Here is a 23,296-nt window from a genome sequence, read left to right as displayed (position 1 = left end):
TGCTTGATTTGAATTATTTGTTCTCTCTGAAACAAGCAGAAATAGTAGTAGTAATAATAATAATAATAATTCAGAGATTTACAATGGAGAAAAAACAAAAAAAGCATCCTTTAAATTAATATTAAAATTAAAGAAACGTTTTGTTTGATTGATTTTCATACTGTGTATTCTTGTTCTGATTGCTAGGGCACCATGTGAAATATTATTTATTTTCCAGTGTTTTGTTTTTTCAAAGCCACAAAAAAAAAAGTCAGTGCAGCATTCCCTTTTTGATTTTAATGATTATATATAATTAAACAATAGTTTTTTTTACATTACTAAGACATTAGCACTTAGCTCTGTGCGAACCTACACACTTCTTATCCCGTCAATGTGTTGTGTTCTGCGTTTGCTTTGTTTTTGTTGTTCGTATTGTTTCCAGTAATTTAGCAATCAGTAGAAAATGCGAAAGCACATTATAATTCCAGATATATTAAACGAAAAATAATCGAATATAAAAAATATATCCAAAGTAGATTATTTCATTGTATTTTTTAACTCGAAAACTTAAAATCGGTGAAACTACAATAGTTTATGTAATGATTTGTTTAGAGTTTTCGTTTGTCTTAAAGTAGATTCATCTCCAGTGTGCACATTTTGACCAGTGTCTAAGGATGTCAAATAACACAAATATATACATTCGCAGGGGGGACATAAAATAATACAAATGTTTTATTTATTTTTATAAGAACAATTGTTAGAGCAAAACATTAAGACATTCGAGTGTCATTTAATTAACGTGTAAATTGCAGTCATGGTGGTAATATGTATGTATTATATTGCTTCCTGTGGCATATTTTCATGTTTAGGTCGGAGTGATAATTTACTTTTACTGGTATTTACAAATTATAATAATAACCAACCGATATGAATGTATTTTTTAACATCTTTATTAAAAGCTATTTTCTCATGTGATTCCTGGAGGTTGTTGCTCCGTGTTTAGCTATAGGTGTATATCTGCCGCCCTCTAATGGAAGACGCCAGGATTGTAGGCAAGGATGTGCAGTTTATACGAGTTGCTTTTATATTCGTAATGTGTTATTTTAAACCATTTTTTTAATGTGATATCTATTGAACTCTGTAACCGTTTACTTAATTAATGTCAGTTTAACAATAACTAAAAACGCTGCATCTCCAGTAATAATTGTATTTTTGCACTTTGTATTGCTCTTTGCCCTGGATAAGGTCGTACGTCTGACAAGAAATACATAATAATAATACAGTAACAATATTAAACAATTGCCACACATTTTATTATATTAAATTAATTAATCAATTACAATGCAATTATGCAGTATAAAGCTTTTTACGGCATTAAACGTAAAATAAACAAATGCCGTTGACGGTCACGCGCTCTCCCTGCGTCACTGTTCACGCCTGCGCGCTTGGACGGCGCATCCCGGCAGGCACCGCGGCGGGGCGGCTCATCGGCGCCGTTACTGCGGACCCGGGCTGCGGCGGGAATGGCGGGGAGTCCGGCTCGGGTGTTTGCAGCCCTGCTACCGGCTGGCGATGTCTGCCGAAATGAAAACGAGCCGGCAGCGGGCTGGGTAGCTCGGCGGCCCGCTCAGCAGCAGCAGCAGCCCGGCCGGGAGGTCCAGGTCAGCGGGAATGCCGAGCTCTCCGCTCCCCCGGACAGAGCCCGCCTGTCGGCGCGGGTGGGCAGCAGGAAGGAGTCGGTGGCCGAAGCCAAGAGCAGCGTCTCCCGGCGGCTGGAGTACATCCTGCAGAGCACCCGGCTGCAGGGGGTGAAGGTCGGCAGCTTGTGTCTGAGTCGTAGCTTTGAAATCCGGGATGAATCGCATTTGGAAAAGTCCGAGACACGCATTGCTACTCGCTCTTGTACTGATTGCCAGTGAGCTGCAGTGGACAGTGCAGTGAGCTGGCGCCTGCATGCAGGCTGTGTTGCACATGTGAAGTTGTACATTGCATGCCAAACATCTGTCTTTCCATATATACGTTATGTTCCTTTTTTGTTATCCGGTGTAATTGACTGTGCATTGCTGTTTTATCACTTTGCTTCCAACTTTGGACTATGCACTGCTCAGGAAGTCGGTGAAAGTTTCAAATCCCACATTTCTATAATCCTGTGTTGTGCGTGTTGTGTTCGCAGGAGGAGCATGTTACTGTGACCAGGGATATCCGAAGAGTCGAAAATGCGTACTATATGGAAGCAGAAGTAACTTTTTTAAAATTATGATTTAATGTACTGCACTAATTTAAGTAATCTATGAAAAGGGGGGGGCAATCCTGACATGCACAGTGATAGCTGGAGCTCCAACCAGTACCGCACCAATCCTGATCAACTCCCCTTCATCTCCTCCCTCCTCTCTGGCTGTTTCCCCTCTGCACTTAAATCCCACTGCTCAAGAACCCTACCCTTATACATTATACATGTTGTTAAGGGTTCAGAGTAGTTTTAAGAAGCCAGAAACCATAATCGAGTGAAGATTGTACAAGCTATGCTAACAGCACATGAACCTGTTTCAGATTTCCTTAGCATAGTTCTTTAGGTAAATTAGTGATTGACCTTTAGCACAGACACCTATAGAAACACTTTATTGTTTTATAGTCCACCTCTGCTGTTCACCTAAATACTGAAAAGCACCAAAGGCTTAACTTTGGAAATCCAATGCATCACTAAACTCTCTCCTTTTTTTCATTGTGGAAATCTGTATTAGTTCATGTAACAAGATAGCCCAGTTTCACTTAATTAGTACATGAATAACAATCTTCTGCCATGTGTAGTTTTATTTTAAAAAGTGTTTGCAGAAGTACAGTAAAATTGCTTTATTAATACAAGGGCACCAGAACATTACAATTCCATGTGTGGGTATATAAATAATAAAACAAATCAAATCTTTGATCAGTCATCACTTATTTATAATTACTTGTAAAAACATTTTTCAATTTGTATAGTTTTGTCTGTGAATGGATGTCTTTTGTTTCAGAATGCCTCTTTATAGTGAGTACAATCTAAAAGTACTTTAAAGTTTAAATTATTGTAGGAAATGTATCAGATCAAGCAGATTAGATTAAAAGCATAATCTTTTTTTATGCCTTCCAGAAGAAACAGTTTGAAATTGACATCCTTTATGAAAAAAGATTGTAATAACACACAATACTGGATGTAGTGCATATAGTATAGTTGTTCTTGAAAGTATTCACTCTTTGTGAAAGTGTCACTTACTGCTGACCACTGTAAATACTGCTCTATGTATCTCGTTCTTACTATACTGAATCAGTGTTCAGCAGAGTCTGAACAGATATAATTGATCAATCACCACACTTATTAAGCTAAAGGGAAACCTAATATCACAGCTTGAAATGTAGGGTGTAAATACATTCAATGACACTTTGTAATCTGAAAGTGTTGTTTTTTACCTTTTGAACTTGATTTCAGCATTATTTAAACAATTAAAAAAAAAAAAAAAACTTTTTAAATAGGACATAACCCTCATGCAAATTTTAAATTTCATTTGCAGGTCTGCGTTATATTTACGGACTTTGTGAAGATGCAGAACGTTAGCAATTTACTGGCGGAGAAACTTGACAGCTCAGTGACCGTCGGCACCCCAGAGTTTTATCACACCTCTGAGTGCCTCCAAAGACTGAGGTAAGACTGACAGATCGACTGTGCATCTTTGTTAGTCTTAAATGACAGAATTATTATGTCTGTGTTTGGCGGGGGGGGAGAACAATCTTGAATTCAAAACTCAATTACATTTTAGTAAAGCTCAGTTTTATTAAAAAGTGCCAAACGTACAAGCACTGGAGACAAAAGCTTGGAAATGACCACATAACAATCAATCAATCATACTAACTCTAAATAGCATGGATCGGCTGTCATAAAATAAAAAAAGAAAATCAAAACCTTTTTCTTTTGCAGATGCTTTTGTTTTATTAGTCTGTTAATTGAAAATGCTGCAAATCAGAAATGTGAAAAAAGTGCTTGTGTTTTTCGTAAGCTGCAAAGGTTTGTTAGCATGTCTACACTGAATTTTTCATGAAAAGCAGCTGTGAAGACCTGTAAAATCAAGAAACAGCATGACTTCTCTTAGCTGGGGGCCTGCAGGGTGCACTTACACAGTGATCAACATTATTTATTTGGTGAGCATTAGTCTGCCAAACTTATCTTTTTATATCCAAGAGTGAAGGGGTGGCACGGGGGCAGAGGAACTATGTCACCTTTTACAGTGCAAGGCAAATGCTCCACATTGGAATGACATCAGTTGCATTTTCCAAGACCATTTTACCCCCTGCCTCATATCAGTTTATTCTTCACATTTAGCAAAAGATCAGGGATCTCACGACTGTTAGATTGAGATGTTGAACCTTGTCATGCCAAGATGTGTAACTAACAGAGGGGTCTTAAAAATGATGGAATTGTAAGCCCCCCCAAAAACTCAGATTCTCTTTGGATGTTAAGCCATATCCTAAAAAGCATTCTTGTTTGTTGATCTAGAACAGGTGCTGCAATAATTTTGTCCATCACTCATTGGCATTCACACTCCCTGGTGTTGGGCAGGGCCAGTCAACTGCAGGTGATATCCACAGTCCTGCCGAAGTGCCCCTCCCCCTTGGTTGTGCTGTGTGAACCCAGTCAGAGATCAGCTTTGCTGGAGCTCCATTCCTCTGTGATTCAGTAGCTCAGAAATGTCCTCTGGTTAGGTGTTACAGGGTCACAAAATGGTGATGAAAGGGGAGAACTCCTCTTCATTCATTCTCTTTTCCCCTCAGGCGGCAGGCGTGTCTGGCGGCAGTGGCGAACGCGCGGCACAAAGCCAGGGAGGTGTGCCAGGTGGTGGGGCAGGCCTTGGGGAGACCTCTGCTTATAAAGGAAGAGGAGACCAAGGAATGGCGGGGGCAGAACGAGGATGCGCCCGATCCAGAGACGCACACTTTGCAGCAGAGGATCGACAACGCAACGTTCTTTGTAACCTCTGTGGTGTTTGTCTCATTTGAAATCAAGGCAAAAGAAAAAGGAAAGAAAAAAACTTGATATTTATGTTTAAAGATTTTTTATATAATAATGTGTGTGTGTATATAATTTAAAGATCAGTTACAAATGTATATTTATAGTAAAAAAATACATATTTTTATAAATCCGAAATGTACCTGAGGAATTAAATATGTTGCAGTCCCTTTACATTGTTGTCCTCTACAAATCTGTAACATTTTGGTTGGGAGACAGCAGTGCAAGTGGTTTAAAGACCACTTTATAAATCACTTACACTCATATAATTACAATGCCACTATGCATACACTGTCCAGGGCTGAGGGCTGCCTTTACGAAGGCAGATGTGCAAAGTTCAAACAGTATAACGCACCAGGGAATAAAGGTAGATCAGATGTGTGTGTTTGGTTGGGGAGCTTTCAACAGAAGGTAGAAGCATAGCCACCTCTTCTAAATGCAGCTCTTAACATTGTAATGTCTCCTTTAGTTGCTCTGACATCATAATAGCTGAAATAAAGGGACTTGAAAGCCCCTGGGCAAAAGGCAGAGATGTAAACCTCCAAAATAAAGCATAAATGGTTTGTGTTGTCAGTTATCGAAATATTGGGATTATGAAGTGGAGAAAGTATAACATTCATTCTCCTGTAAAGCAGTAAACTAGTTTTCCCACAATTCACATATGAGTTGGGGGGAGGGGAAGTCTGAGAAGCAGGCACATCTTGGCTGGGGCCTTTTCATCAGTCATCAGGGAAGACTTCCTTCAGCCAGGACTTCATAATGAATTGTTCACCATCAAAATGACTAAAATAATGGTCCAGCGTGGGGATTTCAGGCTAGCAAAAGAAAGACATTTATTTATATACACACACCTCCGCTGATTTGTGTAGATCTGAGTTTATACATGATGTGATTGGTGTAACAGCAGCATCATTTACTGCATTTAATATCAAACAGGATTCCATAAAAACTGAGTTCAAACACATTACCCTCAGCTAAGACCTGTACTTGGAGATTTTGCCATAACACACAGTATTTCACCTCACCAATTCACCTTTAATGCAGCCCTACCTCAGCAGTGATGCCAGTCCATTGTATTTCCTGGCACAGTCTAGGCCTACTCTATAGAATTAGTCTTGAGCAGCAAAGTCATGAGCACATGATTCAGTCAAACAACAACACTTTCCACCTAGTGCAGGGATTTGTTACTGGCACACCAGTGACATCATTTACAGAGTGTTTTCTGCAATATGAGGTCATTTCTAAGCTGTCAGTTTTTAAGCTACATGTCAAAAACAGTGTGAAGACTGGCATATTGGGACTGGCGCACACACAAACACAAGATTGGGTGCTCTTGAGGGGCTCAACTACTAAAAGCTTCGTCCTTAGAGCAGTGGCTCATAACCCTGGTCTTGGAAGACCCTGGATCTGCTAGTTTTCATTCCAGCCCAGGGCTCAGATACTTACCTGAACCATCTCCACCTGTTTAAGAGCTGAACGCAATGCAAGGCTGACAGGGTTTAAGACGATCATTAATTTACCCACGAGCTCAGTTGGAACAAAAAAGCTACATGGGTCCTGCCAAGACCTGGATTGGCAACCAATGACTTTGACCAGATTAGTACCACTGTGACTGGGACTTCCCACAAGGCACAGCACAACCGCAGTGATCTCCATTATTAATAATGTACTTTATTATAACGTCGAAAGATTGTATGGAGTAGGTATACTGCACCTTTAGGCCTGTAATGGTCTCTAGTGACGTCTGTGGCATGTAGCCCACCATCACTGAAGATGGGCCCGGTCCATGAAAGAGAATCTTATAGTGCGGAACATCTTGTACTATCTGGAGCTGAAAAAGCAACAGATTATACTTCTGAAGCAGTAAATTCAATAGTATAATTTTGATAGACTAGCAGTCTAATATTTCACTCAGACACCATTCTAAGAGTCAATCAAGTAACACTATGATTTGATTTTGCTGGGGTCCTGGAGATTATAGTATATAGTACACACTGTTTTTGATTATTATAATCACTAAATCCTATTGCTTGCTTTGACTATGTTTCCATATTTGTGGAAGATAATTTTGGCCCCATTACTGTGAAGTATACCAGAGGTGTATTTGCAGTTCACTGACCTCACTGTCCGAGTACATCGTCCGTATCCATTCCGGAGGAGCCTTCATCTTCTCATCCCAGCTCACTATGACACCCACCATTTTGTTCCCCCTATCCACAACCACCTGCCCCACACGATACAGGACAGTGTCCGGCCTGGGACTGCGCACTTCCTTAGAGGCTTTTATCAGAGAGGGAGAGGAAAGTGACAAGGAGAGAGTAGACCTCTTTATAAGATGACAGCTAGCAGAACGAATGGCAAGAAATATTTGGGCACTACAATTCATCACATTTCACTGGACACTACACAACAGATTTACATTTACAGCCATTTACAAGAAATCTAATCTGTTTCATGTCATGCTGAATATAAGATCAAACACAATCTTGCATAGATTCAACCCTGATGACAGGTTTAATTAATGTAGTCAATTATATCTACGGATGCTTATTACTGCCACAGAGAAAAGAGGAAAAATACAAAATAATGTATTATTTTGCATTAATTATTGTGTGAATACAAGATAACATTGCATTATATCACATTATTATTGTGTTATTTACTTCAGGGGTTTCAAATATCAGAGGTTGCATTGCAAGTTAAATAGTCACTGTAAGGAAAACAGTCAACATTTTAATTCATAACTACTCTATATAAGCTAGTAAACCCTTGATATTTTGCTAATTAAGAGTCTACACATTCATCTTTGAGATAGATAAATAGCACAGTACAAATCTATGTGGAAAATAATTACGTCCGATTTGATTTCTTATATGCAGCAATAGTGTTGATGTCGGGACAAAAAAGTTCTCAATGCAATGTTATCTTGTATTAACAAAATAATGACTGTGAAATAACAAGGTTCCCTCGTATCAACGCAATCATTATTGTGGAATAACGCATTATCAGGTATTAATGCAGTACTGTTTTTCCTTTGTGGTGCCAATATGCTTCCATCACCATTGATCACAATTCTGCTCCAATACTCAGTCACATACCCAGTCAAAGTCCAAACTAAACAACCTATTAATTCAGAAAAAGTTGCCTTTCCTCAAACACTTGACACAGAGAGCAGTCACACACTTCAGCAGGGGCTTCTCTGATCTGAGTGAGTTTTAAAGATTTCACATTCACAGCACTTTCATTTTCCCAAAAACATACATGTCCGCCTGTCCCCCCAAGCTTACTAGCAAAATGTCATGTGCTTTGTATCGTTATGTACATTTTAAAAACATTGTGCACTACCTCCAAAATAGCCCTGGTCGTTGCTGTAGAGCAGCACCTCCAAAGCCGGTGACTGTCCCTCGCCGTCCACCTGCTGACCAGAGGGGATGGGTCTAAAGGGCACAGGGGCAACAGCACTAATGGCAACTTTACCTGAATTGTGTTTTTATTTACTGAAAAGACAAGCGATACAATCAAAAAGTATGTATTAAAATGTACTGACATATTACATAAAACACTTTGGAAATTAACAATGTAAGCACTACATCCAGTCCAAAACATACTGGCAAACTCACCACTAGAAAATGATAATTCATACCATTTTATAGAATGAATGTGAAATTAGAAACATTGTGGATCATGGGTTATTCCTAAATCTACATGATGGCTGATGCTTTAAACCACAGTGTACTTTAAACATTTTGCATCCATATAATACATTGCCTATGAATTGTATATGGTGGGATAATAAAAGTCTCACTTGGGTAAAAGCTAAATAACTAAATTAAATTAGCCATCTCAGACTAAATAAGAGCATTTAAGAAGTTATACATTACTTCTTGTTAGTATATTAAAACACAGACACACACCAGTAGTGGACCAAAATATGGAATCACCAATGTCAGGTCACTTAATAGGACGTTGGGCTCCAGTACAGCCTGCATGTGATGGAGGTGGAACATTTGCAGGTGTTGAAATTTGCAGGCAAATGGTCTGCAGTTGCTCAGTTGTTTTGCCTTGCACTTTGAATGAATGCACAGATATCACGATCCTGGAGTATGCGCTTCCACCTACTGCTGCTCATTGCTACTGACATCTCTCCCTCGGAGGTCCATGCCTACATCACCTTAGACACCGCCGCTCATGAAACATCAGCAGCTTGAGCGTTCTTGCCACACACCCCGACAATCACCCCTCTTTCAGAGTCACCCAGGTCTCCTCTCGCAGCCATACTAGCCATAATTATAGGCAACCAGGCCTTTCCAGCATTTTTATACATGACCCTAAACATGCTGGGATGTTCTTTGCTTAATTAACATATGAGCCACACCTGTGTGGAAGCCCTTGCTTTCAAAATACTTGGTGTCCCTCATTTACTAAGGTGTTTCAATTTGTTTGTACCCTACCTGTGTGTGATAGATACATAGATTTTTAAGAGCCATACAGCCAACTGATAATACATTGCATATTAGAATTTAAACCACAGCAATGGTTCCACTGGATAAGGCCCTTTCTCTGCCCTTAGCTATTTCTCAGTTACAATGTACAATGTGTAATAAACTGACTTCACTGCACTCTACCTTGGTGTGGCCAAAGGAACTAGATGGATGTGTGAGGTGAAATACAGCTTTGTTCAAGATCTGTAAAACACCTGATTAACAAATCTGTCTAAAAAGGAAACTAAACAAACGGCCCTCCACTGACCCCCACTGCCACTGACCAAAGCAGCGGTCAGGAGAGTGTGAAAGCAGAGGGTGCTAATCACAGGGTACGGACAGGCTGCCATCGTAAATGGTCACAATTATACACAGGAGACGGAAGAATAACATCAAATTTGACAGCACATCTGACAGCAGCTGCAAGAATGATTATTCAGCTAACAAACAGATATCAACTTCAGATTGTCCCAGCCTATGTGCATCAAGCCATACTGATGAGGCAATACAATATCTGTATGACAAAATAGGTGGTAAGAGTAGGAGAACATTTTAAAATAATCATGTGAGAGGCCTCAGTAGGTAAATATGGATATGGAGATAGGAATGAAAAAGTGATAGATTAGTGGAATTTTTTTGGAAACAATTTTTTTTTTATCAAATTCTCCCTTCAAAAAAAAAGTCAACAAGTATATTGGCCTGGACAAATCCTAATGAAGGAAAGAATGAAATCATTTACATCTTAATGATCTGTAAACATGATAAAATACTGCACTATCCTAAACAGATTCAATACTGGAAGCGACCACAATGGTTCAGTGCAGAATTAATCTTAACACCACGAAAACGAATGAAGAAAACGAACAAGCCAACCTAAGAAATAATCATGCAGAGTACAAATTAGAACTGAAGAACTGACTTAGTGTACTTCATGACCAACACGAACACCTACATGCATCACAACTGTGCAATAAAATAATGTGTGGCACCATGGACATTGCAAGAGCATTTGGAAGACAATACATCACAACAGATCTCACAAGAAACAAGAAAACATGAAGAAAAGGAGACATTTAATAGTCAAGACACCAAGTCAAAAGTTAATTACATTGAGCTGTGAAAAACAGTAAGGAAATGTATTACTGAAGATGTAAGAAAGTTTAACAGCAACCTAATTAAAGAAACCATTGAAAATAATGGGAACATCAAAAATGGAAAACAAGTCCTCCTAATGGGAGAGAATCAAATAATTGCCCTGAAAAATGAGGGCACAACAATTAAAAACAGAGATGCGATCAAGAGAGTGCAAGAATTCTACAAAAACCTAAATAGCAGTGATGACTGCAGTAAAGAAGAAAATGTCAATGAACACAAGTGAAATACCAGATGTGATTCCAAAAGTAGAATATGCCATGAAGAAGATGAAATATTGAAAAACACTTGGAGATGATGGAATCACAGTGGAGGTCTTAAAAGAAGCTGGAGGAGATTCATGCTAAACTTTTTACAAAGTGTCCAAAAATTAAACAAATACAAGATAAGTGGAACAAACCTTACTAAGAGAGCAAGCAGGATTCAGACATGGATGTAACACGATGGATCATATACAAGTTGTACAACAAGTGTTGGAAACATGCAGAGAATATGAGCTTCCTCTGTGCCTAGGCTTTGTTGACTGAGAAAGCATTTGATTCAATACTTACAAACTCAGTCATCAGGGCTCTAAGAAAAGCAAAATACTGAGGAAACCTATACAGCGCTTATTAAATATATCTACAGCAATGCTACATCAACAATCTGACTCCACCAAGACACTGACAAGATCAAGATCTGTGAAGGAGTAAGTCAAGGAGACACAAGCTCTCCAAAATGCTTGATGGCAACTCTTGAAGAAGTGTTCAAGACTTTGGACTGGAAAGATAAAGGAGTCAAATTAAACAGAGCTTGAATAATTTAGGATTTGCATAATATTTGCAAAAACATCTGAAGACCTCCAGCTTCAATTTCAAGAACTCTGAGATGCAAGCAAGAAAACTGGACTTAAAACGAACCCAAGTAAAACCAAAGTCATGTTTAACAGCAAAGGAGGCTTCTGGATGGATCCCAAGAGCTGAAGAGGACCATATAAAAGATGGGAAGATGAAATAATAAACTTTGCCGGTGTGACATGGAAAAGAGAAGCTGTAGATCAAAGCAAGTGGAAACATTTTGGGATGGTCTTCATCCAGCAGTGGACCGATATGGGCTGATGGTGGCAGATATATGCATGTGTATATTTAATTCATTAAGCTGATCATCACTAATATTGTTTTCAGTTACCTGGAACATTACTGTGTGTGTGGTACTTACATAAGTGTATCAAGCCACTGTTTCAGCCACTCCTTCCACACGCTGACGTTTAAGTAAGACTTCCTTAAGTTGTTCCATGCACTGACCAGCCTGCAAGAGAAAGACAAGCAGCACATCTCTTAGCTGTGCTCGTTACTGAACAGTCCACCCTTGACTGGCTGTCCAGCACCTCAGGACCACTACACCACAGGGGCAGCTGCAGGGTGTCCAGGCCGGGACAGACATAGTCATTGGAACACAGAGGTTAAACTAGTGGACTTCTGGCCCATCTCCCTCGTGATTGTTGGTAACGAATTAATCCAGAGGTCTTTCCGTTTCAACTGTCTATCCGATCTGTACAACTCACAGCCTGAAGTGGATTCAGTTGATGCAGTCGACTTGTTGTTTTTCAGGTGCACTTATACCCTTGGGACATGTGATTATTTTTAAACTTCAAGTAGCCCATTGGGCTGGAACTGGCAGGAGCTTTGAGCATATTAATATTTTAACATACTATCCCTACCGTTGAAGTACAGAGACAGTGAGTGAATTTATCCTATGTGTAGCATGCCTTTAAGATCAGGAATGAATATGGTTGCTGATAAGTTGGTTCCTTAATAATTTCCTTAAACAATTGTATACTTAACTTAAAAGCCCTACTGTTAAAAATAATTAAAAGGCTCTGATTTAGGAAATGATTAGTTCAATTAAGGGTTCAATTAAGTAAGTGAGAGTTCGGTTGGAACAAAAACCAGCAGGGTAGATATTCCACCAGGACAAGGATTGAGAACCACTGGTCTAGTGTACATTTTAATATTAATTTCTTAACTTTTCACTATCCTAATATATATTCATTTCTTCCACATATTTTACAGGTGGGGTGAATGAGAAACCTAACATTAAATAATGTGAATATGGTGTGCATCCCTGCTACAATCCCTTTGCGCTTGCCAACATGGAACTGAATTGCATTGATTTCAGCGCCTCCGCCGCACACCGAGCGCCAGGCCAGTGTTAGTTAGTGTCGCGGTGTAGTCGATAGCTGCCGGCGGCGCTCTCACCGGTGTGCGGCTCTGTGGCGCTGCGCCGCGGTGCCTCCGCTCCAGCGGGACAGGAGCAGCTGCGCGGGCAGCGCGGACAGCAGCAGGCAGAGGTGCAGCGCCGCCGTCAGCTCCGCCATCGCGCCGGCAGCAGCTCTTCAGTTGCGCCCGGCAAGGTCCCACACTAGACACAACAACGGCTTCGTGACACGCGTCCTCCCATAGGGAACACTCAGTATTTCTCTTATTCTAGTAAACGTGTTCAATGCTGTATCTGAGACAGTCATCACACTGAGGAAGTGAAACATTTCGTTTGTTTCAATTTTCATTTTAATTCCAATGCGGATGTACGTGTTAAACAACGAGAGGCTAAATATCCCACCTGTTCAGAGCAGCCGTCGCGGCGCACACGCACAGGGCGGAGAAGTTGGTGGTCAGTGTCCTGCGTGGGGCGATTCTTTCTCCGGCACTTTTGTTGTCACATATAACTTGAGCTGCAATCACTGTTCAGAGCCGAAATCACCCGTGAGCTGAAGCAGTTAGCTATTTTTACATGAAGGGGTTTCGGTGGGCCACCTGCTTGTGCAAAATAGCTACACAGTTTGCGTCCAATAGCGGGAGCCCACGAAAATACTGCGCACCTCTCCGCCTGCGCCACGTCAGTGCGGTAATACGGCGGGCGGACACACGGGGGAGCTGCTCTCCGCTAATCACACTGCACTGTGGGGGTGTCGGTCTCATTATAATTGCATCGTGTAGCTGCATAGTTTAGTGCCGTGAACTTTTTTCGTTTTCGCATAAACAAGGGGGGTGAAGCATCTGTTTGGGAGGACATTCAGTGGACCATGGATTATTTAATAAAAATATAAAATAGTTCTGATCACCATCTCTTCTAGAATTCCCATGTATCACCTAGATGACAATCCTAGGTTTCATAAAACCACAATTGCTATTAAGGAATGATAAACTAGGTTGAATGTTTGCAGGGAAAAAATGGTGGTGTTATTTCCAAATGTGTTTTGCTTTGTAGTTACACCCAGTAGTACATTATTGGATGTTTTAACACCTAAAACTGTCAAAATACATGAATAGGGGGGTGGGGGAGGTTGGAACAGTATAATAGTCCATTTATTTTCATACATCATTCATGGAAATTAGCAAAGCTTAAAAGTGGTAAGGTGTTATGGAGTCTGGTATTTTGCATTTATTTCCTTTGGCATTGCTTTCCACACAATATCAGTCCTATGATTTCATCACCACAGAAATGCCTTTTACATCAAAATCAAATTAACTGCTTTAGTCTGAACTGCACGACTTGCATCCCAATTCATCAGTCAAGATCAGGTCACACTCATGGCTACCACTTCATCATCAGGTCAAATTTAAAAATACTATAAATAAAAACTAATAAATTGAAGCATCAGACAAGTAAGAAAACACAACTTTATTTGAAAAATATCAGTATGTACTAATATGACAGCAGTACTCCCTACACATACATTCTAGGTTTGTGTGTTTTTTTTTTTAAATCAATTTATTTATTTTTTATATAAAAGTATCCAAACTAACATAGAAAGCCCTTGCCCTCCCCACCCCCACACACACACCCCCAAACCCCACCCCCAGGTCAAATAATCATCCAAACAGCTCATAAGAAAAAGAGTTCACTGAACATTACAATAAGTGCAGGGACAACTGAACGCTGCTTGCTCTCCTTGCACAGGTGCTGCTTGTGTACAGCAGGGCCACACCGTTTTATCATCAACATTATACCGTTCTTATTCACATTCCACTCTGCCATACAGTATAACATGTTTGGAAACTTGAAGTTGACCTTATTTCTACCCCGTCCCCAACCTCGGAACCCCCCACCCCACCCCACCCCACCCCAATTTACAGGTCACAAGCACAATTCTGTGTTTCAAAACAGTTACATACATAGTATAGTACAATTCTTAAATGCAATGGGATAACAGGCAGTCTTGTCTTTATTCCATTTAAACCAAAAATATTAAAATATTCCATACAGGTATAAGCACAGGATAGTATAAAAATACCATTTCAGGCCAGTTTAATACACCAATATATCTATATTTGAATTTAAAATGACAGGATATGTCCAACATTGGATTAAATGTGAAAAGGTAACAGGCATAATAAAAGTTGTCTTTTTTTTCCCCATTCTTATTGAACAGTTTACTTTTTCCTATAACTTCACTTAATTTAAAAAGATGTACCGTGTTTTAACAAAATGGTTTCCAGTGTTACACCAAATAAGTTTTAGGAGGGGAGGGGAGGGGGGGGCGACTGAACCTGTATCAATAAATTATGACTGGTTACCCTTTAAGACAAAAAAAAAAAAAAGTCAGTATTAAATTGAGCAGATCTACATTACAGTGTTAAAGAAAATGTATATTCTACACCCATCTATTAAAAAATAATACAAGTTAAAAAAAAGTTTAAGACCAGCCAGCCTACTCTGTAAAGCAAAGAAAAGCCACAGACTCCTTCTGCATTGAAGAAACCCCTTCAGTGGCAATTATTTCTTTAAAAGGCTCCTTAGAAATCATCCCTTGATTAACCATGTCTACATTTTGTAGACGTAAGGAAAAAATACAGGTGTACAAGGCACAATCATTAAAACAGAATTCTTCTGGGAATAATTCTCTCATGTCAGCATAAGACACATACCAGGGAAAGTGCAGATAAGGAACATGCAATGTTCAATGAAACATGATTGCATATAAAAGTGATTTGGCCACCTTTCGACAATAAATGGAAATAAAAATACTCTTAAAAATAAAGTGAGATTTTACAAAAAAATATACAGAAGTATAATTTAACAAACATCTAAGATTGAAACGCGGTCTTTGTAACTTCAAACATTGTTAAGTGAATATGCCAAGATACACATTTGCAAGTCATTCAGTTGTACCTTAGATTGTGGACTACAGCATCATTTTGTCATATAAATATGTATACAGTAACAACTGTATTTACTTTGACCATCAGAAAACCAAACCCCATCCTGGTAGTTCAGTTTAAATACACTTCTTTGAAGAAAAGAAAAATCTTAGGTAATGGGGCATCCCGTTCATAAGTTGTACACTCTTCATGTCAGTGCAACGTGTTCAGGTTTGCCTTTCAAGACATTCACCAAAGACTCTCATATAAGTGGATATTGTTATGCTACCACTGGTAACTTAATTCCAGGCACATCAATGCACTTGAGGTCCACTGCTCTGAATCTCGGGTCTTTGGCAAAAAATAAAAATTAAAATAAATAAAAAGTTGAGTTCCGCCCATAATAAAAACTACTATTGATAAGAAACACTGAAGTGATTAGCAAGTGTATTTTCACCTCCAGTCAACAGGTCAGACTTCTCACACAGGCTGAAATGCAGCAGTCAGCTGTAATGGTCCAGTTTAATGGAAAGCAAGGATCTCATCTCCGTGGCTTTCTTGCAATAACAAAGGCAGTTTCACAATCACAACAGTCGCTGGTCCAGCCTTTGACAGCACTTGAGTAAAGGGGCTAATAAAAAAAGAAAACAAGAAAGTAAAAAGAAAATGTGTATTGCAATCAGTACTTGTGGCTGGTTAACCTTGGAGGCTGTTAGGCATTTTCTCCTCAATGGTTTTCTCTGTAATCCACTTCACCACAGTTGTTAAAATGCACTGCTCAAATACACAATCTGCCTCAAGATCTGAAAACGGTTCTGGTCATTGACAGTTCACACTTGCTGTAATGGTAGCTTAAGATGCAGAAGCCATAGTCTCAGGCTTTGTGAAGGGACTGAGTTTGCCGAGCCGCAGAAAGGTTTTCCTCTGTGGGGAAAGCTTCCCGAGTCTCTTCCACTCAAATCTGCCTGGACAAGGAGTGTGGTCTTTGAGGATAAATCTCTTGATCTGTTGTCCACGAGGGTGCGGAGTGCAACGCTTGCTGCAGAGGTGGTTTTGGGTGAGAAAAAGGATGTAATTTGGATTGCCATGCTGTTGCACATCACAAAGTCCATTTTCAGGGATGAAGAGGGAGTGCAGGCCATTAGTAAATTAAAACTGCGAGATTCAAATGTCTAAGGTTATCCAACAGGATTTGTCTCACTTATCACCAGCCTCCTACGAGCCGGGGCAAGGTCCCTATGGACTGTCAGATGACTGCTACAAAACACAGCTCCAGAAAAGGATTAGAAGTGTGATAGACAGGCTGACTTCAGACGTTCTGCTTTCTCTGGCTGAGATTATATTGCACCTCTGATGTCCGAGGCTCTTCTGTAAAAGGTCACTATCTATCGAACAGTTGAACACGCTTTACAGGATCAGGAAGTTTGAGGAGGATCGCTTCGATACTGTGCATTTATTGAAATTCAGATTGTGTTAATGTAGTTTAAGCTTTGGGTGCGACGTGTAACAAAGTTTTCCCCTACCATCATGTATTACTCATCAAAAAATAATTATTTCCTCCTTTTCCAGAACAAAGTTTTATAATAATAATAATAATAATAATAATAATAATAATAGAAAACCTCACTCATTACCACATTTTGTGAAAGCAAAGCGCATTCTTGGATAAGGGAATACTGGAGTACCTATAAACCAGTTCCAGTGGACAGACTGCTAATGTGCTTTGTAGCACCTCCTGAGGATGCCCAACAATATCCAGGTCTGATTGGCCTACTCAAACTCTCACGTGCTTCATGTTTCAGATATGCAGTGATTATCCTTCTGACATTTAAGCATCAAAATTAAAGTTGGGCCTTACTCAAATGGCTTTTAAATCATTTACATTTTTATTTTCCTATTTTAATCATTCCAACAGGGGTCAGGGTGTTGGAGGTAAGGAGACAGTCTTGTGATGATCCAAGGAAGACCACTACACATGCTTAAGAGGAACAAACAAGAGAAGATGGACTGGCCAGTGATATCAAGCGTGAGGCCTGTGTATCATGCATGGGACACACTAGAGTGACAGCTGCCCATCCCCAACACCTCACAACTGCAGGAGTGAGGATGTCCTTAAGTCAGAATGGGCCAGGCTCCCAGCATCAGATCGGAGGAGTGTACTGGAATTGGTAGCGTCACTGTTCAATGACAAACACTCAAGGAAAAGCTTACATGCAAAACTGAAGGGACTGTCACATTTTACACCGGCTTCACCATCAGACAAACACAAATAAATGGCACAATAAAAAATTATCTTTGATTAAAACCTGTGCAAAAGCTAAAACGCATATTTGTTTCCCAAGACTATCAGGGAACAGGTTGAGTACCGTTTGCAATTATGTATTGATTTTCTCAGATAAAGGACATAACTGCTATTAAATGTATGTAATGTAATGCATGATGCTTTTGTTATTCTTTCACTCTGCCCATACGTGCACAAAGACACACACGACTGTCAAACGACATAAGGTTAAAACACAAGATGCTTTGGTGCAAATCACTGATGTAAAATGGGTGAAAGACAAAATAACTGTCAGCCATGTCTCTAGGTCATGTAAAACCAAACAAAGTGGATTAAACATTTTTTCTAAAGTACATCACTTTAATTGCCATGCAGTTTTAAGGCCTTAAGTAAATATTTAGCTTTAACGACAAGGTCAATTTGCATAATTAGCATAACTGAAGGCCTTACATTTTCTGAAGTTGGTTGATATAATGTACTAGAAGTCAAAGATCTGTTTACTGTTATACGTAAAACAAATTCTCTTCACTTCAACTAAAATTAATTAGTTGTAAATCATGTGTGTGGGGATGTTATAGTGTCACAAAAAACACAAGCAGTTATCTTACATGGTGGTTCAAAAATAATTATTGAGGAGGTCTTTATCAGTGGACTTTGAATCAAAATATTAAAAAAATAAAACATGTATTGTTAGCATTATAATTTAAATTCGATTCAGGTTAACTCTTTATGAAGGCACAATTTATTGCTATATGTAAGCACAAAATCATAGGTAGTTTTCATACTTTCTCTCAAGCTCGTCTTATTCCTATTTATATACAATTAAATGTAAATGACAAAATGTAAAAACAGTTTAACTCTAACATGGCAATCCCTCAGTAAGATAACATTTTCCACCAAAAAAGTAAACCAAAATGAAACCCCCCAAAAAACCTACTACTGAAAAATGTGTAATAAAATCTATTTAATTGGAGACAGTCTTTTCTTAACATTTATACCTAACACATAGGTAACTATAAACTGCAAGTGAGGTAAGTATTTTTTCCAGTGACTTAAGGAGGGTAATATAAATTATAACATTTTAACAGTCATACATTTGGCACAAACCCCTTTTCTGAAATATATATTTTTGGGAGTTCATTGTAATTGATCTCTGAAAGGAAAGGCAAGGAAAGGAAAAGAATCCTAAATGACGAAGCTTGTGAAATCAGCAGAAGTCCTAAGAGGGACTGTCAGGACAGTCAACAAATACAAGTAGTTAGTTAATGCCTCCAGTTTTGTTTTGCGAGTGCTCATGAAAACGTTTCTCACAAGCATGACCCATTATTCCACAAACTGCCGATAAAAGCCAGACTCTGATTATGAGGTTGATATAAATATACTGACGTTATGGTACTTCTTTGGAATAGCAGATGTCTTTTCTGTTACTGTTTGCAATTCAGTGAAGATGACAATGGAAGCTGGAATACTACTGATATTTCCTTTCCCATTTTCTGCCCCTGCTTTTTCACTGTTCTTATTGTAAACCGTACCATACCAAGTTTGTTGATTAAAGTTAGGAGATCTATGTCTCTGCCTCCACTTTCCTGTTCTGTTTCTTTGTAAAAGCAATTAATAAAATAATAATAATAAAAAAAGGCTTGGATCTAATTAATTTGCTGATAAGCCAACCCCTTGCAAAAGTAACCATTTTCATCAAGCTTTTTTACACGAATATGGTATCATGCAAGATGTGTACAATGACAAGTGTACATGGCCCTTTATAAAGTTAACCTGGTCTATCATACCCCATTCATAACAGCAAAACCAAAAAAAGGAAACTAAGAAAACTCAAAGGCTGCAGAAAATGGTTTTCATTCGTTCAGCAAACGGAAACCAAAACGCAATGGTAGAGGAAGGGGCCCAACCCATTGTTTTGCAGCCTGTAACTTTCTTACATTACATAAAACACAGTCTTTATGTAAAAAGCCCAAGATCCTCATTTGGTATAAACTGTACAAAGTATTGAAAATAGTGAATTATAAAAAGAGGAAAACTCGTTAAATCGCCTGAAGAACCACCATCACAAAGTTTGCCATAAAACCCAGAATCTCAGCCCCTGTGTGATAGCTCTGAAACGCATGTCAGGATGAACGTACATTTCAAACAGGCTTAAAAGAGGATCTGAGCTTTTCCATAAAGACTTCTGAGCAAGACTGGAACAAGCCTCTTTAATATTGGTCCTTTGTTTATGACATGCTAATAGTGTTATCCCGAGAAGACCTGGGTGTGTGTTTCAATCAGGCAGCAGAAATTTATAGTTGTCACTTGTATTTTACATTATAAACGTGTCATTCTATTTAAGTCAGGCCACATAAAACCACAATATCTCAAGTCCTGTCTCTGGAAAAAGCTGTGTTTGTTATATCAATAAAAAACATACGTTTTATACACTCGGATTTCAGTATTATTGTGTGAAAAGGCTAAATAACAATAATTCATATAATTACAATAAAGGGGAATATTCACTATCAAAGTTTGGGCAAAAAGGGCCCAGTTTTGGTCCCAATGAAGGTTCACCACTGAATGTACAAAAGTAGCAGCAAGATTTGCAGTGTCCTCAAGTGCTGTAGCTATAGTTTACCTGGATATCACAAAGCAAAAGTTCGGTCAGTTTCTGTTTTGATTTCCTCTTTTACCAACCAATGAGATTTGCTTTTGCCTTTTCAGTCAGTTTTCTAACTCGGCCTTTACTGGAGGTCCCAAAAGTCAGGGAGGAGTCCTCGAACAGCAGCTGTCTCTGCTCTTCTTCCGAGTCCTCCTCGTTGTAGAAAGCTGTCCTGCGGCCCTGGTTCCTGGTCTTCATGGGGGATTTGGATCTACTGTCCCCCCCCCCCTCCCCCTCTTCCTCTTCAGTTGGCCCATCAGGCTCAGGCAGGCGCTCCAGGGGCCCCTCAGTCTGTCTCCTGCTGCTTCTTGTCTGCATCTTTGGGCTTGCATCTGCCGGGGCAGGCAGGGATTCTTCCGTCTTTTTCTCTCCTTTGGGTTTCCTGCCACGGCGAGACTTGAGTGGCTGGACCGCGCCGGAGTCGAGGTCAGCATCGGCCGCAGTGGCGAGAGCAGAAGAGGAGGAGCCGCCGGCCTCGTCGCTGGTGGACTGGTCTCTCTCTTCGTCCTCAGTGGTGTTCCACAGCTCGCTGTCTCGCATGGCCTCCAGCTCTCGTTTGCTTTTGCGCCCCCTCTTCTTGCCCGGTGGCTTTCCTGGCGTCTCTGGTTTGGTAACTAGCTCCTCCTGCACAATGCTGTCAGCCTTGGCTGGTGAGTCCAGCTTGGGCTTCCGGCCTCTCTTGGTCACGCAGTGTGCACTGTGTCCACTGTGCCCGTTCACCTGCACGCTGTTCTGGGGCGCAGGGGTGTGTTGGGAGTTCACTGCAAGGAAAAAGGATTCAGAGTAAAAACCTTAAAGTTAAAGCCTCTGGTTATGTTACATTGTGTTGTGTGGCATGTATACTGATATGGAGAAATTTTACTCCCTCAATAGATAGGCGGACAAGGAATACTCAGGGCACGATTTAACTGAAATAATACCAAAATAGTTTATTCAGCTACAACGAAGCTCTCCGGAGATGGTCAGTCTTCAAGACACATCTAAAGTTTTTCGAAAGAACATACTCTCATATACAAGATGACTCCCTTTGGTTACTGGGCAGCTAGATGACATCAATGAGGTACCCCAAACTTTATCACACACTTCTCCTTTGTCTTCTGTTCTCTCTATGGCCTTGGATGAAAATGTTTTTCTAAAAATCAGCTACACAGAACTACTGCACCTGTCCTCTCCGGAGCGATACACAAAGCTTAAATTCATACATGGGTTACACAATCTTGCTGCAACAATGGTGCAAATATAATATATTTGGCATTCAGACAGAGCACTGTCCCACATCATATATGACAGCATGTAACATAATGTACATTCCTGGAAGTTGATCACTTTGGTAGAGTGATCTGCTCATGTCAGAACATAATTTGGTCTTAATATTTGACTATTCTCTTGTACCATTTGATTGACATACTTTGGAATACCAGAAACCAACTTTAGTTAGCTCCTTTAAAAGGAAAACACTTTTCATGAGACCTCATTAGGATCAGAGAAACCTTAAAGCAGTAACACTAGCATTAGATAGAACTATGTTGTATATGTTTTTGAAAGACTAAACTGGTCCTTACCCAGCTGAGGTTCCACAGGTGCCTTAAATTTCCGTTTCACCTTCTTCTTAGCCGCAGACTCTGCCACAGAGGAGCTCCTGCCATTGTCCGTTTCACTGGACACACTTGGAGTGGATACGGAGTTGTGGGCTTTAAGATGCTTATTGGTATTTTCGATCACTTGAAGGGAGAGAGAACAGGTACATTTGATTAATATATTACATCAAATTGAGTACTAAATGATACAGATAAAGTCATGGCAACCCTAGAACATTATTATCCATCCCAGCCCATAGGGAAACCATGGCCTATCTAGTACTGCCAAGTTTCTACCAAAATTCCATATGCATCCAAATATCAGTGACACAGGACTGGGCCTGACAGCATGGAAGACCCAGGTACATGATAAGGAAAACCCACGCCATTTTAATGAAAGGTGTAACTCTAATGAATAAATGTTTCTCCCCACCTGCTCCTCCCCTACCTGGTTTCCTGTGTGCAGGGCGGGACGGGCTGGCTGCCGTGGCTCCACTCGACGTTGATGGGGGCTCCGTGGCAGCGAGGTTGCCGAAGCGGGTCGTGCTGCGGGTCCTCACCACAGGCTGTACATCCACCGTCCTGCCGTTGATGTGCGGCACGATCTGCCGGAGCGATGCAGGCCGCGAGGGGCCGGGCGAGGGGGAGGCAGCATACGGTTCTGGCTTCGGCGCTGCTCTGACGGCCCGGCGCTTCCTCTCCGGACTAAGGGGGACAGAAACAGCAACACACTCAGCTCTGCCATGCCCAACACACTTAAGTACATAGTTTAAACAATTGATATATGACATACAAAATAATCTGAAAACAGCTCTAATGTCGGCACACCGATACATTTACATTTTGGTTGATTTCCGCCAGCTGGCATTACTATTCCCTGCTCTGTCTGATGCATCATAGATCCCTCAGAACCCACACAACTGACAGCCCTATAAATACTGGGGTGAATACTGCAGAAAAATACATTTATAACATCAAGACAAGACTGTTATTGTTTTGATATTTAAATAAACATGAACATTAA

At 40.1% G+C, this 23,296-nt stretch overlaps 3 protein-coding genes across 4 annotated transcripts in view; 1 reads left to right on the top strand and 2 right to left on the bottom strand.

Annotated features, from left to right (window-relative positions):
- Positions 1-1,442: 1,442 nt before the first annotated feature.
- On the top strand, positions 1,443-5,188 carry irak1bp1 (interleukin-1 receptor-associated kinase 1 binding protein 1). Its single transcript, XM_066700316.1, has 4 exons — positions 1,443-1,793; positions 2,153-2,218; positions 3,525-3,655; positions 4,780-5,188. Exons 1-4 carry the CDS (start codon positions 1,503-1,505, stop codon positions 5,039-5,041), a joined length of 750 nt encoding a protein of 249 aa, XP_066556413.1. The 5' UTR covers positions 1,443-1,502; the 3' UTR covers positions 5,042-5,188.
- On the bottom strand, positions 3,760-13,500 carry LOC136747491 (uncharacterized). The gene is made up of 7 exons (XM_066700327.1): positions 13,246-13,500; positions 12,885-13,047; positions 11,845-11,934; positions 8,360-8,451; positions 7,134-7,294; positions 6,729-6,845; positions 3,760-5,829 (listed from the first exon to the last, which is right to left on the bottom strand). Exons 2-7 carry the CDS (start codon positions 13,001-13,003, stop codon positions 5,734-5,736), a joined length of 675 nt encoding a protein of 224 aa, XP_066556424.1. The 5' UTR covers positions 13,004-13,047; positions 13,246-13,500; the 3' UTR covers positions 3,760-5,733.
- Positions 13,501-19,021: 5,521 nt separating this feature from the next.
- phip (PHIP subunit of CUL4-Ring ligase complex) overlaps positions 19,022-23,296 on the bottom strand; it is a 70,584-nt gene continuing 66,309 nt past the window's right edge. For both annotated transcript variants that reach the window (XM_066700305.1, XM_066700307.1), the window contains exons 38-40: positions 22,721-22,977; positions 22,258-22,416; positions 19,022-21,456 (exon numbers count right to left, since the gene is read on the bottom strand). In XM_066700305.1, the coding sequence (XP_066556402.1) occupies positions 20,723-21,456; positions 22,258-22,416; positions 22,721-22,977 (1,150 nt within the window). In that variant the 3' untranslated portion in view covers positions 19,022-20,722. The remainder of the gene's footprint in view (positions 21,457-22,257; positions 22,417-22,720; positions 22,978-23,296) is intronic.

Source organism: Amia ocellicauda, chromosome 1 (assembly GCF_036373705.1).
Source record: "Amia ocellicauda isolate fAmiCal2 chromosome 1, fAmiCal2.hap1, whole genome shotgun sequence".
NCBI classification, from domain to species: domain Eukaryota; kingdom Metazoa; phylum Chordata; class Actinopteri; order Amiiformes; family Amiidae; genus Amia; species Amia ocellicauda.
The sequence above is the reverse complement of the archived record's forward strand: the minus strand, read 5'-3'. Positions and strand labels throughout refer to the sequence as shown.